Consider the following 16,443-nt stretch of genomic DNA (forward strand, 5'->3'; position numbering starts at 1 on the left):
AATTCTCAATAAACTGGAGGGACTGATTGATATAATTTGGCAGTAAACAGATAAAAAAAACTGCACTGATTTGATTAGACATATAATATTCAAGCACACTTTGTGTTTAGTCTAGAATCTAGACGGCCACATAAAAAGCTATGGCGGGCCAGATTTGGCCGACGGGTCTGGAGTTTGACACATGTGACATAGAGAGACTCAGATCAGGTGTCTTTTTATTCACCTGCACTCCATAACCACTGCCTCTCTGTACCAGCCTACCCAGTAACAACCTCAGCAAATAAACTGACAACTCAGGACAAAAGATAAAACCTTTTTGGACACTTCAACTAGGATAAAACAACAGCAGTGCAAAACATTTATATTGATTTTAATTGTATTTTTCTAATGTTTGCCTTTTTCTAAGATTTTACAGTTGGTGTTTAGGCATTGTTAATAATGTCTTCCAATAATACATAACTACTTAGTCATATTTTCAAATTTCCCGTCAACTTTAAACATCTTTAACTCAGAAACGCAGTGAGCTGCTGGATGACTGCCGTGGTAAACCCTGAAGAGTTATATATTATTTATTCATCTTTATTAGGATTGTTTTTTCCACAAAAGTGAAAGGATACAAAAGCTCCAATGATAAAAATGGGACTGAAAATGTGCTTCTGGAAGGTGAACAGAGCCAAGCCCATGTACGAGAAGATGAAATTCTCAGCCAGAAAGTGAAGAACTTCAAAGAGCTGTGAATGAAAAACAATTTTAGTGTTTTGATTTGGACATAATAAACAGCACAATGAGCTTTAAACAGCTACCCTGCATGTTCAGCGTGACTGCCACTGAAACAGACCAACAAGAGTCAGGCTGCGTACCGATCTAAATGTGTCACACTGCATGGTGTTTACATGCTAATCTGCAAGACTGAGTTCCCTCTGGGAAACCGAGCAGTCATGTCAGGACGGATGTCCTCAGACAGCCCCGATTAAGGTCACACGGGGCTGATCGTGGTGCCATCTGGAACCAACACCCTGATGGATTATGGGGAAGTTATAGAGCAGTAGTCCCCAAACTGCGGCCCGCGGGCCGGATCTGGCCCGCCTCCACATTTGGTCCGGCCCCGCTGAACAATAACAGAGCGCGTTTAGATTTTTTTTCATATACCGTATTTTCCAGACTATAAGCCGCTACTTTTTTTCTAAGCTTTGAACCATGTGGCTTATATGTGGATTTTTCTTCACCCACCAGGGGGCTCTTTAGCAGGAAGTGAAACATTGGAAGTCAAAATTGGAAATAAAAGAAGAAAGCGCCCATTAAAACAGAATTAGGTTTTAATAGGGAATTGAAATTTGAGAATGTTGTTGATCAGTTAAATCGCATTAAGGGGGAAAAGAAGATTTTTCTTTTTTTAAAAATAATACTGGGATCATTATGAGAATTTGAGGTATATATATTAGGATCCAATAGATGGCAGTAGTGTAACAATAATGGATGCAAGCTGCCGTTGAGATCTAAAGAAGATGAAGAATAAGAATAAGAATAAGAAGGAGAATAAGAATAATAATAAGAAGAAGATGACGCTCATTTTCATTTAGCACATGCTAGTAGCAGACACGAAGGATCAGCACTTTTACTGTTACAGTTACCGTTCGGAAACTACCGTAATCAGTTCAGTTAAATCTAAACCTTTTCTTTTTCAACCCTAATAAATGTGATATTCAATTGGCCTGTTATGATTCAAACGTTGGGTGATCCCCCCCTCTGCAGCTGCTGCATCGTTGTGGAAAACTTATAGCGGCAGAGATATCTGCGACTTATAGTCCAGAAAATACGGTATTTATTTAATAAATAGTGTTATTTCCTGGATTTTTTCCTGTGAAGAACCCAGAGAGGTGCTTTCTGGAAAACAATACATTTTTACATTTAGGCACTCCTGCAATCGTCACACTTTTTCTGTTACAAACTGACTCCGGCCCCACCAGAGAAGGGAAAAATTATGTGGCCCTCACAGGAAAAAGTTTGGGGACCCCTGCTATAGAGGGTTCAGAATTATGAACCTGCTTGATGGAGGCCCCCCGGCCAGATGTTACCTGCTTGGTGCGTTTTGTAGACTCCTCAGAGAGGTTGTTGCACGTGTAGTGAGCCTGGGTGATGCCACAGAACAGCACGGCCACAACACCTGTTGGAGAACAACACACACATGTTACTCCACCAACATGCTGCATCGCACAGGCACGCTAGCGGATTTTCAACACGCAGCAGGACAATTCATCACAAAGATAAATCAACAAGTTCTTTCACTGCGTATCTGGAGGATTAATTGTCTCTGCAGTATTATTTTTTTAAACCTTAACTTGTAATTTTAGGGCATTATTAAATTTTTTTTAGTGCTGAAATACCTCATGATGATCTAGCAGACAAAGGTATTGTCTTGTTAAAATGCAGGGAAAATGAATCATATATTTATGGAAAACTAAGACAAAATTATTTTTTTAGATGATAAAACTTCTTGTAAAAACAGGGAGACGTGATTTTATGCTTGACCGGTTTTTACCCTACAGTAATCTACGGAAGCTGAGAGTGGACAATTTCCACATATACTTTTCCCAATATTTCTTTTTTCAACATGACCAGAAAACCAGGGGGGGAAGCGTATGCAGAGAACGTCCGCACTCAGTTTCTGTGATAAGCACAAATTGTGCTCTCAGATACTTTTTCTTGTAAATATACAAAAACTAGAGGAGTGTCCAGTTTGTTTATTTAGACGATTTAGATGCCTAACGGTGCTTTGTTTGACACCTAAGCCAGACCCTGACAAGTTCAATTTCAAAACCTAATTTTCTTTAACATGCTTATCCAAAATGATCCAAAACGTCCAAATCAGGTTCCAAACTTTTTAAGGAAATCTCTTTGAATGTAATAAAATGAAGACGGCTCACCAGTGAAGCCGCAGGCCTCGGCCAGCAGGAACGTGCTCCAGGACATGAGGAAGAAGAGCGCCGTCTCCAGCAGAGGGAAGCAGTGCAGCTTGGTGAACTTGGTGACGTAGAGTCCAGTTAAAGGCCAACAAGGCATTGCATTTTCATCAACCACACTCAACAGAAACAACACAACCCAGGCTCTTAGAAATGGTCTAGAATGCGGCTGGAGTTGAAAGTGTGCGCACAGAGCAGGATATGAGAGCTGTGACGACGCCTGTGGCTGCGCCCATCACAAACGAGCCGCTGAAAATACCCAGGAAAATTCCCACAGACTTGAAAAAGGCAGAGGCGTCAAACATGTGTGTGTTTGCACCAGCAGGCTGGTAGGCCACGATGGAGCTGAGATATGAAAAACACACAAGGCATACTTAGTTAGTGTAATTCTGGTATGGGTCAAAATCATAACTATCAACACTCACTTTGGTATCACTGAGCTTGCATAAAATTTTTTACCACAAGTGTCTTTTTGAAAAATAGATAACCAACAAACTCCTATATAGAAACAAGTGGTTCATGTCTTCCACTAGAGGGCGATAGAGTGCCATGTGTCAAGGAGGAGCAGCAGTGAAAGGAAGCAGGTTTCACAAATCAGTGTGAAATTCAACAACAATTTGAAAAAACGTTTTGGTTGAAACCCGTATTTCAGTAAGCACTAAATTGGAACATAAACATAAATAAAATACACTGGTTTCAGGAGAAACATGACATTCGAAAAAGAGGTGAACTTCTACTGCAGAGTGCTTACATGCTGTGCATGAAAACAGTTTGATTTTCAAAGTAACTTGTAACCAAATCTCTTCAAATACTTTACTGGACTAGAAATAACATTTCTTTTTATTATGTAGAGCAGATAGATGATAATATTTCCCCTTAAACAATATGTAGCACAAATCTGCTCAGTTTAAAAAGCGAGTTTGGATTTTTTTTGGAATGACATTTTGAGAAGTCTCTTCAATATGACACCTTATGGTTAGGGTGCATATGGAAAAGTGAAGAAATCCTATGTGTACAGGAAGGGGTTAGTCGGACAGGAGCCACCATTTTACTTTATGTTTTCCCATCTTAAGCAACTCAAACTGAACATGCTCAAGTCTGAGGCCATGGATCTCTACTAGAAAATGATGGATTGGGTTGTGTGTCACTGTGAGCATCAAGTGGAAAACTTCAAATATCACTTAAGTATCTAATTTTTATACAGTGGAGTGACTACTCGCAACTAATCATGCAGATTAATACAGCAACTCTTCTGAAAGTGAGCATGTGCTGCACCTACTGAAGCAGCATTGTATCCAATAAACATTACTTTTCAACATGAGTTGAAACTTTGAAACAGTGGAACACTAAAAGCATAATCAGAAATGTCTACAAATTCACTACAATATGATATTTTTCCACCAAAGGTAAGGACCCTATTTCTGACAATAGCTTCACTGAACTAATAACATGACTTACGAGGATAAGACAATGGCCACAGCATCATTCATGACGCTCTCTCCGAACAGCAGAGCGTACAGATCCCCGTCTGCATGGAGCTCGTTGAAAATCGCCAACATAGTCACTGCAAGCGCATGTCAACTATTAACATGAGATCCGAGCAAACAGCCACATTCACAATTAGTTCACAGCTGGAACGCGTATTTCATTGCTCTTGAGTTGTACCTGGGTCTGTGGCGGAGATGATGGCCCCAAAGAAAAGGCAGTCAGTGTAGTAGAACTTCTCAGTCAGCTGTCCGACCGCCCTCATCAGCTTCACCACGCCGTACATCAGATTCCTGGGATTGGACAAGCAGAGGAGAGGCATTCAGTTGGGGGGGATAGGGAAGAGTTACCTCTTAAGATTGATGAACAGAGAGGATAACCTCACCCGATAACAAAGCATGAAATTGCAGTGCCGAGAAAGGCGTAGGTGATGATGGAGCCAAGATTTCTGAAGAAGTGTCTCTGAAAAAGGGGGGGGAAAGGAATATACTAAAGACAAATGTAATTGTTTTGTGAGCAAGAGTGAGGACAAAAAAAAACATCTGTATGCTTGAGAACAGCATTGATCATGCTGATAAATAAACACGCCTTCTAGCTGAAACCTTCAGGTCAGTGACTGCCACGGCTCAGTCAGCCACACAAACACACATCCAGCTGGTTGACCACTTTTAAAACAAACAAGCAGCGAAACACAGATGACTTCCAAATCAAGCCCATCTGACTGTCCCTGCAAAGTAACATGAAAACAGCTGATTCAGGGGTTTTTTGCTTTTTTTTGTAACAGGAAATATGCGTCTTCCTCTCGAACAGTCCCACTGATCAAATTTAATTGTTGACATTCTGATCAGTGACAACTCAGCTTAGTAATGTTGAGCTAATTTATATATATATATATATATATATAAAGGACACATCAGTTGCAAATCTGAGTGGCTTTGGTGTTTAAAATGCTGCTTAAAATGAGCAAAAACAAAAATTATACTCGTGAGTGTGAAAAAACTGAGCTTTTCTAGCTGACCTGACCCATTTCTTCCTTTTCCTGAGGACTATCATTTGACTCAGCAAATTCTGACATGAAGAAAGAAACACGAAACGTTCAAAATTCACTAAGTAGGAACCTAAAAAGTTCTGCTAAACCCGATTAGATAGTAAATAATAAGGTTAGGGTATTTGTCTGATGCTAAAGTGCTAGTGTAAACCTAACTAGTACTTTGCGTTTTCATTTCAGTTGTACTCCCTTCTAAAACGTTTTTGAATAGTTATTTATGAACACAGTATCTTGTAAAAAACCAAGATAAACATCATCTGTAGATGTTCTAGTTTGGTTGTTTTAACGAGGGCTAACTGTGATAGCTAGTTAGCCTTCGCTTTTCTTGTCATTGTCTTTTTGAGACGGTGTACAATTTTATTGGTAATCAAAGGTAGATAAAGAATGCAAAGTATTTGCTAGTTCCTGAAATCCTTAAAAGTACAAACTAAGTATGTTAGATAAGGCAAAACTGCTTAAAACTGGCAACAAACAAACCAAAAGATACCACCATGAATGTTCAGTGAGAATTCCTGGAACACTGGAGGCCCTCAACCAAACTGGGCCTCCAATATGACTGCCAATGGCTGTAAGAACTCAGTCAAAGTACAGTTACTATGTGACTGCAGAGGATGCAGGAAAATGCTTGTAATGCTAACAGTGACAAGCCTGGTCACTGCACACAAAAACTGGCACTCGATTCGTCCAACTGCAACACGTTGATGTTGGGTTTTACTTTCCAGAACTAGTGTCAGCATCCCAAGCTAAGGTAATATACAAAACCTTGAAGGGATGGGCATGCACCCAAAAGTAATTAAAATAAGCTTGCCAGGATTTGGTAATAAGCGCACAGTCCTATACATGGAGGAGAGGCAATTAAACTGTTTTTTTATTATTACAAAACCAAAAGCTTTTGTTCTGTCCAGCATAATACATTTGCAAGCAAGATTGCTGAATTTTTTCAGTCAACCCTACAAAGTAAACCATTAACCTTGTTGCCCTGCCATGTGTCACATGCCAGGGCAACAAGGGCAATATTGCCATATTATTTAATTTCCCTCTGGGATCAATAAAGTATTTCAGAATTAGAATTGAATGCTTTATTCCCAGTTAACCAAAGTCTGTGAATCATAAATATTTAGATACTGCATCTTGGAATAGAGTTGTCACACACCAAGGTTTTAAAAGGGTAAGGTTTCCAAACTGCAAAAACATATTTGATTGTTCCTACACTTTCAATGAGATGCCAAAGAAAGTGTCAGATTGACCATAGTTTTCTCCAGCAGCTTGAATCTTACACTGTCCCATCCCATGCCTAGTTCCAATGTAATAAACATTATGGACAGCTATGAAAAGCATAATAAACTTTACTAGAAATTGACCCCATGAAAATGGTGAAAATGTTTGCAACTAAATCCAAACTACCATTCTCCAAATAAAACCCAGTCACAGCCCTCCTGTTGTCCTCCGGTCAAAATGACCGAGATTTGTATGTGTTTTCCCTATACACAGAAAATGAGGACAACAGGAGGATTAAGAAGACAAAAGCAAAAACTGTTTCTACAGTCAGCCGTTTTTCTGAGCCAGCAAAAATGTCAAAGAGGAAACGAAAGACATCTGCTCTGGACTTCCCTTCAAAGAGACACTTATTATGACTGTCCTCACAGTCTGGCCAATGACAGGTTTAGTTTGCGAGCCTTCTGTCCAATGAAACACTGTGTCAGCAGACACTTCGGCTGGACTCAGCCTCACCTCACGTAACTGTGTCGCTTCACTTAATCTCAGAAGCAGCCAGACCGCGCAATATCTTACCTTCTTCAGACTGTATCCAGCATGGAAAATAATCGGAGGGAGCAAAATGTTGAAGAAAACCTCAGGGTCAAAGGTCACCTGGAGAGGGACAAGAAATTCCCAATTGATTGGTGAAACTAGCAGAATGGAGACAGCTTTTTCTTTTGCTTACCTTGCGCAGCATATCGTTCTGCTCCACATTGTGGATCTCCCTGAAGTTGATCTCCCCTTTCAGGGTGTACTCAAAAAACTTGCCGCTGACATTGAGCAGCAGGGTGCTGGAAGGTCCTTCCTTCAGCGAGCAGCTTGGGGGGGTCTTGTTGTGGTAGCTGGTGGCTGGAATGCCGTAACGCAGGATCACACCGACCAGCAAGCCTGATAAATCCAATCGGAACAAAGAAGGAGGGTTATAAGAACATTTGACACACGTACATAGACATAACCAACTAAACCAAACAAGCAACCAAACTCTAGTTAAAACTGGTGACGATATGTGATCAACAGCCATCGTATTAGTTACACATGCTAATACGGGGCTGGACTCCCTTTGTTCTTCGTGCCATGTAGATTCAACAGGTGTCAGAAACATCCATCAGATTTTAGGCCATACTCCAATCATGCAGTTCCTGCAGATTCTTTGGATGCACATCCATGATGTCTATTTCCTGTTCCACCACGTCACCAAGGAGCCCAACTGGACTGGAGCCACTGGAATACAGTGAACCCATTGCCATATGTAAGAACCTGGTATGAGATTAGCTGAGTTTTGTCACATGGTGCAGGATCTAGCTGAAAATTGAGATGACGCTATGGTTTTAAAGTGGTGGTAAACGGATGGACGTGGTCAGCAACAGTCCTCAAGAAGGCTGAGGAAGTTAAAGGGGAAGTGTTGTTTTCTCCAGGTACTTTATGATATAAAAAGGCACTATAAATTAGCTAGGTTACCTTCAGTTGATATAAAGGTGTTGTATATATGAATCATAATAAAATATTAATCGACATTCTGATGTGTAACGATGGGACTTGACAAAATGTAAAGCTCCAGTTGTCGACTGTCTTTTATGACTTCTATTTTTGTGTTTTTATGATGTAAAGCACTTTGAACTGTGTTGCTGCTGAAAATTGTGCTATACAAATAAACTTGTCTGATATATCAAATATGACTTAAAAGAAATCTGACTTCGTAATTTTGGACCTCTGTCTCTTTAACAAACTCCTGCTGTTTCTGAAACTCTGCCTTCAGGAAGTCATCACAACAGTGCTCCCGTTTTTACCAGCTTTGAGAAAGAAGTAGCTCTTAAAATGAGCTCAGCAGATGAGCAGTTCTACTAGGTGTTTGCCAATTCCTGCTGGCTAGTCTGAAGGAGCTGAGTGGGGGAGAAGTGGGTTCTCTGTGTGGCGGAAGAACAAAGCTTCGAAACTAGCTTCGAGGCAGATGTTTAATATCACACATATGTGCAAATATTGCAAAATGTCTTGCAAATATTTCTAAATTAGCTCCACAAAAGTTGTCATTTTAATTACTAAAAGAAAAAAAAGTCATTAAATCTTGGAGGGATTGATTAGTGTGAAAAGATATTCACTATTATTTAATTTTAAGCAATACTCATCAAATGCAGACATAGATATTAATATTTTAACAGTTTGTTAATATTTATCAATCCATTCTGGCACAACTGGCCCCTTAAGGACATTCTTGATATGACCCAAAATGAAAATGCGTTTGACACCCCCACCCCACATCACTACACCACCAGCCTGAACCGCAGAAGGCAAGACAAACCGAGGTGTTGGTTACACCTTATTCTGACATTACCGTGTGAATGTTGCTGCAATAATTCAGACTCATGAGAATAGGCAACACTTTCTCTAATTTGTTATCTGATAATGCTGTGCCTGTGTGAATTTTAGCCAGTTTCCCGTTCTTAGCGGCCCAGAGCACCCAGAGGTCAACATTTTTATTTGGATTCAGATATAGGATTCTGAAAACCTTGTAATGATAAGGTATTTGAGCTCTCGTCTTTTTATCACCCCAAACCATTGTCTGCTAACCTCTGACATCGTCAATCGTTTTTGTCCACTCCACTGTCAATCCCTGAATAGTTTCTCATTTTTTCCCACCACTGTCTCCAGACATGAGGGGTGATTTTTCATTAAAATCCCAGATCAAGCCACTAAAGCCCCTTTTGTTCCACATTCTGAGCCTAGTTTTAACTTTAACTTACCTCACCTAGATCCCAAAATGCTTTGAGTTGCTGCTGTAAGCAAGGGCTGTTTAAGTTCTACCTAAGAACGTGGTTGGTGAGTGTAATTCTCCATGCATTTCTTGTTTACCAGAAGACTGGATCAAGTTGCAGCAGAGCAAAGATAGAAAAATGAGAGTCGGAGTCGGGAAGAAAATGATGAGAGAGGCTGTTAGAGGAGCACAAATCCTGTGATGGGACAGAGTAAAACAGAGCTCTACAGGCTGGCGGGTTCACTCTGCCGGTGGGTTAAGTATGAACATTACACTCACACGCTTTGGCCCAACCACACAGGCACACATACACACTGTGGTTTTGTGCAGACACTAGATCAAACCACCTGTTGTTTTGGTTCCTTGTAAAAAAAAGAGAAAAAAAAAAGAAGACAAAAACATTCAAGAAAAAAAAAAGGTTGGATCACAGATAGAGGGAGTTTTAGGTGCTTTCCTTAAATCTGGACAAGAAAGTACCGTAAGAGCTTTTTTCTTTAGGCTGTTTTTTATGCTGCTAATCAGTACTTTCAGCATGCTACAGAATAATCCTTCTGATCTTACAGAGCTTTGTTCAGGGTCACACAGAAAAGTGAAAAGGAGAAACAGCTCATGCTTGTGCACATAGTCTCTGCATTTCCCAAAACAAAAACTCCAAGTGTTTAAATGTAGCATTATTGTGGCAGTTTTCTATTTTGGATTATCTGCTTCGCTAACATGTCTAACTGGGGCCCACGGTTCAGGGTCGAAAAACAGCAATGATTAAATTAAAAGCAAAAAAAACATATCAAAGTCTGCCCTTTTTCCCCTCTCTGGTTAATAAGTGACATTTGTAGCCCCGACTGGACTGCCTAAGTTCTGTCTCTTAAGTCTTGCAGCAAAATGTGTGGCCAACATGCAGTGCAGGTGTATATTGTTCTTCATACAGCTTGACCCGACAATAACCAAGGCACAGATTTGTGACCAATTATCAGAAGAACGTTGGTTTCATTTCTGAGATGAACTGAACTGATTTTTGTTTGCAAAAACTTTAGGCAGTAAAGTGGAAACAAAAGCACAAGAATTCTCAAAGAGTATCAATTCATCTATGTGCATCCACATTAGAAATAATAATAAAAAATAACATTCATGTCTTAGTGAAAGAGCATTTCACAGAGATCAGTACAAATATTATTACACAGATCAAATCACTTTCCTGACAGCTGAGGTCCTTTAGCTTGCTGTTATTCTTTGCTTTAAAGGAGAAGTATTATATAAAATCAACTTTATTTTAGCTTTACATCAGTTTATGATGTCATTCACTCATCAAAAACATGCACCTGTAGTGTTGCCTTCATTCTTTCATGCATGTTTGAGAAATCCTTTGATCTCCATGGCAACCACTGAGCTGTGCAAAATGCCTGGCTGGATCGAGCTCCGCCTTTGAGGCACAGCTCCTCCCTGGAGCTGCATTTTCCAAGCTTCAGAGCTATTTGCAGCAATTAGCAAGCACCTGGTATAACTGCACATCTGCTGAGCTCATTATATGAGCTATTGCTTGGTGAAACACTGGTAAAAATGTTGTTAAAGGGTTAATAAAGCAATTGTTGTGATGACTTCCTGAAGGCAGAGTTTCAGAAAGAGCAGGACTTTTTAAAGAGACGGAGACCCAATTTTGATCTGTAAAATTACAAAGTCAAATTTCTTTGAAGTCACATTTGTTGTATACAGCATTTTTATAATAACTGAAGGTAGCAGAGTCACTTGATTGTGCTAAAAATGATTCTAGGTGGATGAAAAAAACATAATGCTGTCACTTTAAGCTACCAAATTTACACAGGTCATCAGGAGCCCATGTCTGGTCGCCCCTTCCAACAAAGTGACAGAAGACCTCCAGCTTAGGTAACGTCACTGTTGTACAACGTCATCCACCACATGCATTAAGCTGTTACAAAATCAGAGAGCTCCTTCAGTGACAGATCCCCTTCATCCGAGATGCACAAAGGAACATTACTGCAGCTGTTAAACGGCAAAACCACTAGATTTAATTCCTAACAAAGTCAACACATGTTTACATCCCTGCTGTTATTTGAAACGAGGAAAAGCTGCGCAAATAACATTCCAGCTTAATTTGGCACATCTCTGTTGCATGAACTTTTGTTCTCCCCTACTTCTTGTAAATGGTGAACAAATATGCATAACCATTTTGGACATTTTTTAAATGATCCTACTCAGTTGTACATGTTTAAAATAAATAAATACAACATTGTAGTATTTTTATGTTCCAAGTTTGGCCTTACCGAACCGGGTGTTATTCTTGCTTTCTGTTTCTATAATTTTATCTTCAGGTGGTTCTACATGCTTAGTGGCTGTAGATCCACATTTTGCTGCCGGTACGTCTGAATTTCTCCACTAGTGGACAATAAACTTGCATTTAGTATTTGGTACTTGACCGGCACACAAAAATTTTGACAGATTGCTTTGAAGAGTACATTTGATTAGAATCCATTTAAGGCTGGTTTTACACTGAGTAGCTACATTTGGTGCATTTTCTTCCATAGTAATGGATGTAACATGAGACAAAAACACAGCTCTCTGTAAGCGTCAGGGCACAAACAGACCAAGTGAATGCTCAGCTTCCTCAAACAACATGGGAGGCTCCAGAACTGTCGCACAAGTCAGGATGTACAAGAGCTACATCAGTGGGAAATGTATGTCTAAACTGCAGAAGTTAGGATTAAAAAAAAAATATTTAAAAAAAACACATATCTGCTGTTTAAACTCATTTTTTTGAGATGCCAGAGTGACCAGAGGGTTTTATTTTCAGCTGTATAAAGCACACAGGTCTGTTCTTCCCTTTCAGCTGGCTGAAAACAGCAGTTTTACTTTTTCTCTTGTTTGGAAAAAATAAGTCAAAGTCAGCTGCTTGGAGATGAAGACAAATAGAAAATTAAATCAGTCTCACCCTTATACCAGGTTAAAGAAATTTTAAAACTACAAGTGGTATGACTGCTAGCTAGCTACCTGAGACACTGCACCCATTTGTTGAGAGAGAACAGCATGACAGTGACTAGAGCAGCACACATCATGACTGTAAAATACCATCTAGCAGGAAAACCTTTGGACAGATGGACATTTCTGTTAAGAGTTCTAACTCATTCAAATCTGTGTTTTACAAGAACATAATTGATGTTGAAATGTTCAATTCCATGCTCTATGAGCCAGAGAGATGAACCTGAACTGTACTCATATGAGATCAGGTGTGTCGAACTCATTTTCATTTTGGGCCACATCAAAAATATGAATGTTCTGAAAGGGCCATTCTTTGAGAACATCCAACATCAGTGTGTTAAAATTTCTTCAAATTTTAAGGCAAGGCAACTTTATTTATATAGTACCTTTCAGCCGGAGACAATTCAAAGTGCTCTTACAATAAATGTTAAAAACAACATACAACAAGAAAGGGAAAAACGTTTTTAAAAATCAAGCAGATTAAAATTAGACAAAGTAAACATCAGAATTCCAAATATAGTGAATCAACAGAATTAAGAAAAAAAATCAAGAATTTAAGAGTAGGCAACTTCAAACAAAAAGGTTTTTAACCTTGTTTTAAATAAACTCAGGGGGCAGACTTACAGTGAGCAGGAAGCTTATTCCAGATAGCTGGAGCATAAAAACTAAAAGCTCCTTCACCATGTTTAGATCTGACTCTCGGAATAATTAACTCTGATGATCTTAAAGGTCTGAGTCGTATGTAGGGCTGAAGAAGATCAGAGATATAGCCTGGGTTTTTAAAGCTTTGTAAACCATTAAGGAGATTTTAAATTCTATTCTTTGAGCAACTGGCAGCCAGTGCAGGGATCTTAAAGCTGGACTGATATGCTGATTTTTTATTGTTTTAGTAAGGACTCTGCAGCTGCATTCTGGAGAAGCTGGAGCTGTCTTGTTGCTTTTTTTTGATAATCCAGTGAAAATGGCATTGCAGTAATCGAGTCTACTAAAAACAAAGACATGAACTGGTTTTTCAGAGTCTTGTGGGGATAAGTCATCCAATTTTAGCAATATTGTTTAGATGATAATGTGCTATTTTATGGTAGATTTGATGTGGTTATCAAAATGTTGATCAGGATCCATGATCACCCCCAGATTCTTGGTTTTGTCAGAGCATTTTAAACCAATAGATTGAAGGTGGGTATAAACTCCTTTTAACAGTATTTTTAATCTATGCTCTTTTGGTCCAGACACAAATTTGAAGAACAATGTGTGTTAAAAATCAGACAAAAAGTGTGGAAATCTGTAGATTTTGTGTGAATTAGGTGTGAACTTTTGAGTCAGTTTTGCTAATTTTTTGAAAAACTGGAGGGACTTATTGATGTAATTTTGGGCCACATAAAAAGCTACTGTGGGCCATATTTGGCCAAAAAGTTGGCTGAGCCTTGAGTTTGACACGTGTATTTTAGATATTGTAATTTTGACCAAGTTGTATTGAAGACATTGTTTTATGTTTCTTTCTGATCATTTTTGGTTTTTCCTGTTATTCTTAATTTTCCATTTAAAAGAACTGTTAAAGATCATTCAAGGTTTAGTAGGCCTGTCACAATAACACATTTTTCTGAATGATTATTGCAATTAATAATAATATTGCTCTTTTGAGACCATTTTCTAGTAATATAACGTTAATGGCTTAGTAATGCAACAACTCATTCTCAAAGATCAATAAACTGTAAATTCTAACAATATTTAACATTGGAAGTGGGAGACTCTTTCAGTACCCAAAATAAAAACACTAACAGCACATAAAATGAATTATGAGATCTCTGTGAACAAAATTATTCTTCAAAAAAGGGGATAGTTGAGACCAGAGCACCAAACTGAATACTTTTGTCATCCAGTTTTTGGTGGAATGAAAGAAAAAAAGGGGAAAAAATAAATTATACAAATGGAAATGATTGAGTTTGTTTTAATTTATCATGCGATTAATTGATTAATTGATTAATTGCTTATTGCGTCAAGCCTCAGTGCAGGCATCGGATTGTTTTGAGATGAGGTTTATATCTGTCGAATAATAACAATAAAAAAACCTCATGATTACTTAAAGGTCAAAGCCACGCCTCTAACTTAACCCTTGACCTCAAGCTTTGACTGCCTTCTTTCCCCTTTGAGTGTGTGGGCATTTCATTCACTGCATCCCAACACCACATGCAAACCTAGAAAATTCAAGAAATTATGCAGCGTGTATGAGAAACTTTTTTAGAAATTACAAGCACTAACACCATTTCAGAGAAATGATTACTAAGTAGATAAGGCATAAACGAAACAAAACAAACCTGACTATCAACCTGATTGGAATGCCTAAAGGAAACTTGTGTGGGCAGGGCAAGAAAACTCGCTCTAGCCCAGGGGGCCATATCCACCTAAATCCGGCCCTGGTGAAACCACGTTGAAGTGCATTGAGTTTTGTCTATGAGGATGAGCCTCTGAAAGCACCTTCTAGAAATTAGCACGAGCCCAACCAATTAGAGGCTATATGAGCGCGTGGGAGGCAGAAGAGACTGAATCATGTTCAGCCTGCGGGAAGGTGGTGATGTAGCTGCAAGAGGAGAACCAGCGTCATGTGAAAACAAGCTCACCGTAAATCATCGCCAGCCCGGTCTCGTGAAGGAAGCGAACCCGCCTGTGCTTGAAGAGCCATATAGTGAGGATGGTAAGAGTCAGCAGCGAAATGAATGTCAGCAAATTGACACTGTCCTGTCGGTGACTTTCCTCTGCCTCCTTCTCAGTTACAAGTTCCTCCACCATTCCGCCGTCGTCCGCCTTTAGTCCCGACACCGCGTTCAGTAAGGTCCAGACCAGCAGCAGCATCGTCCTGGTTCCCCGAGCCGCGCTGGCTGCGTTCCCGAGAGCGTCCATGGTTTAGGATGCTGCTGCTGCTGCTGCTGCTGAGAGTACACGCAGCCTCTGTGCCATGTCACAGCTGGAAGAACAGCGCGCGCGCGCACAAACACACAGCTGAGCCGAGTGGGTATGCCAAGTCGAGTGGAGACACAATCCAGCGCTCACAGACCGAAGAATTTAACCTTTTAAAGGTACACAGCGCAATGCAACGAAAAGCTCCGCTCTCACTGTGGAGGAGGAGCCCACCTGCACACCCGAACCGAACAGCAAGCTACTGAGTCACTGCTCCGAGATTTGGATGATTGTGCAATTCGGAGGTCACTCCTCTCGAAAACAGGAAATCTGAGCCGTCGCTGGACAAACGAGAAGTAGATATCCGATATCCCGTTTGGGATGGTCTGGTCTGGAGAGGGAGATGTTGGAAAAAAGGGGAGTGGCTTTCAAATACGCTGCATTAGTTTGTAGTAGTTATGATGGCAGCAGATCGAAACGCATTCGGAGGAGAAATGGACTAGAAAACAAACAGTGGCGGTTCTTGCATGAATGCGGCCCCGGGCAAAGCTCCTCCCTCTGCACCTGATGGTGCATGTGGAATATTGAGAAACGGGTTCCTTCAGTGTTAAGAATATAAGGTTTATTTATTTATTTTATTTTTTATATATATATATTTTTACAATTTAAGCTGTATTTCCCCCCAATAAGATCTTAATTTAGCCTTTTAGTCCAAATTTGACAAGTTTCTATATTGCTGTTCATCTGAATGCCAAAAAAGGTTACTTTTTGCATATTTACACAAAGAATAAAAACTTTGCAGACTTTTTTTTTTACAGAGTTTATGAACGGAGTGTAATTCAGTTCAGATTTGATAGGTATTTTAGATTTTGAACTACTCGAATGTTTTTAGTGCCTTAAAAAGCATTTCAGTAATGCTTTTTAAGGCATTACTCAAATGCTTTCGAGTAATTCGGGCATTCCGGTAATGTGTCATGTCGGTTTTAAGGTTGCGAACCCACATGCAAGAACACAGTCAGACAGAGCGAGTCAGAAACAATAATGTTTATTGAAGGATCAGG

General features: G+C 39.7%; 1 protein-coding gene across 2 annotated transcripts in view; it reads right to left on the reverse strand.

Moving 5' to 3' along the window:
* slc9a7 (solute carrier family 9 member 7) overlaps positions 1-16,426 on the reverse strand; it is a 34,181-nt gene extending 17,755 nt beyond the window's left edge. Inside the window, exons 1-10 of one of the 2 annotated variants that reach the window (XM_017304369.1) lie at positions 15,106-16,426; positions 7,436-7,638; positions 7,285-7,362; positions 4,831-4,907; positions 4,626-4,738; positions 4,419-4,524; positions 3,164-3,305; positions 2,925-3,030; positions 2,076-2,164; positions 618-731 (exon numbers count right to left, since the gene is read on the reverse strand). In XM_017304369.1, the coding sequence (XP_017159858.1) occupies positions 618-731; positions 2,076-2,164; positions 2,925-3,030; positions 3,164-3,305; positions 4,419-4,524; positions 4,626-4,738; positions 4,831-4,907; positions 7,285-7,362; positions 7,436-7,638; positions 15,106-15,385 (1,308 nt within the window). In that variant the 5' untranslated portion in view covers positions 15,386-16,426. The remainder of the gene's footprint in view (positions 1-617; positions 732-2,075; positions 2,165-2,924; positions 3,031-3,163; positions 3,306-4,418; positions 4,525-4,625; positions 4,739-4,830; positions 4,908-7,284; positions 7,363-7,435; positions 7,639-15,105) is intronic. The other variant, XM_008407620.2, reaches the window with a different exon arrangement.
* Between the last annotated feature and the right edge of the window lie 17 nt (positions 16,427-16,443).

The sequence above is a fragment of the Poecilia reticulata genome, linkage group LG4, assembly GCF_000633615.1.
Source record: "Poecilia reticulata strain Guanapo linkage group LG4, Guppy_female_1.0+MT, whole genome shotgun sequence".
Classification (NCBI taxonomy): Eukaryota; Metazoa; Chordata; class Actinopteri; order Cyprinodontiformes; family Poeciliidae; genus Poecilia; species Poecilia reticulata.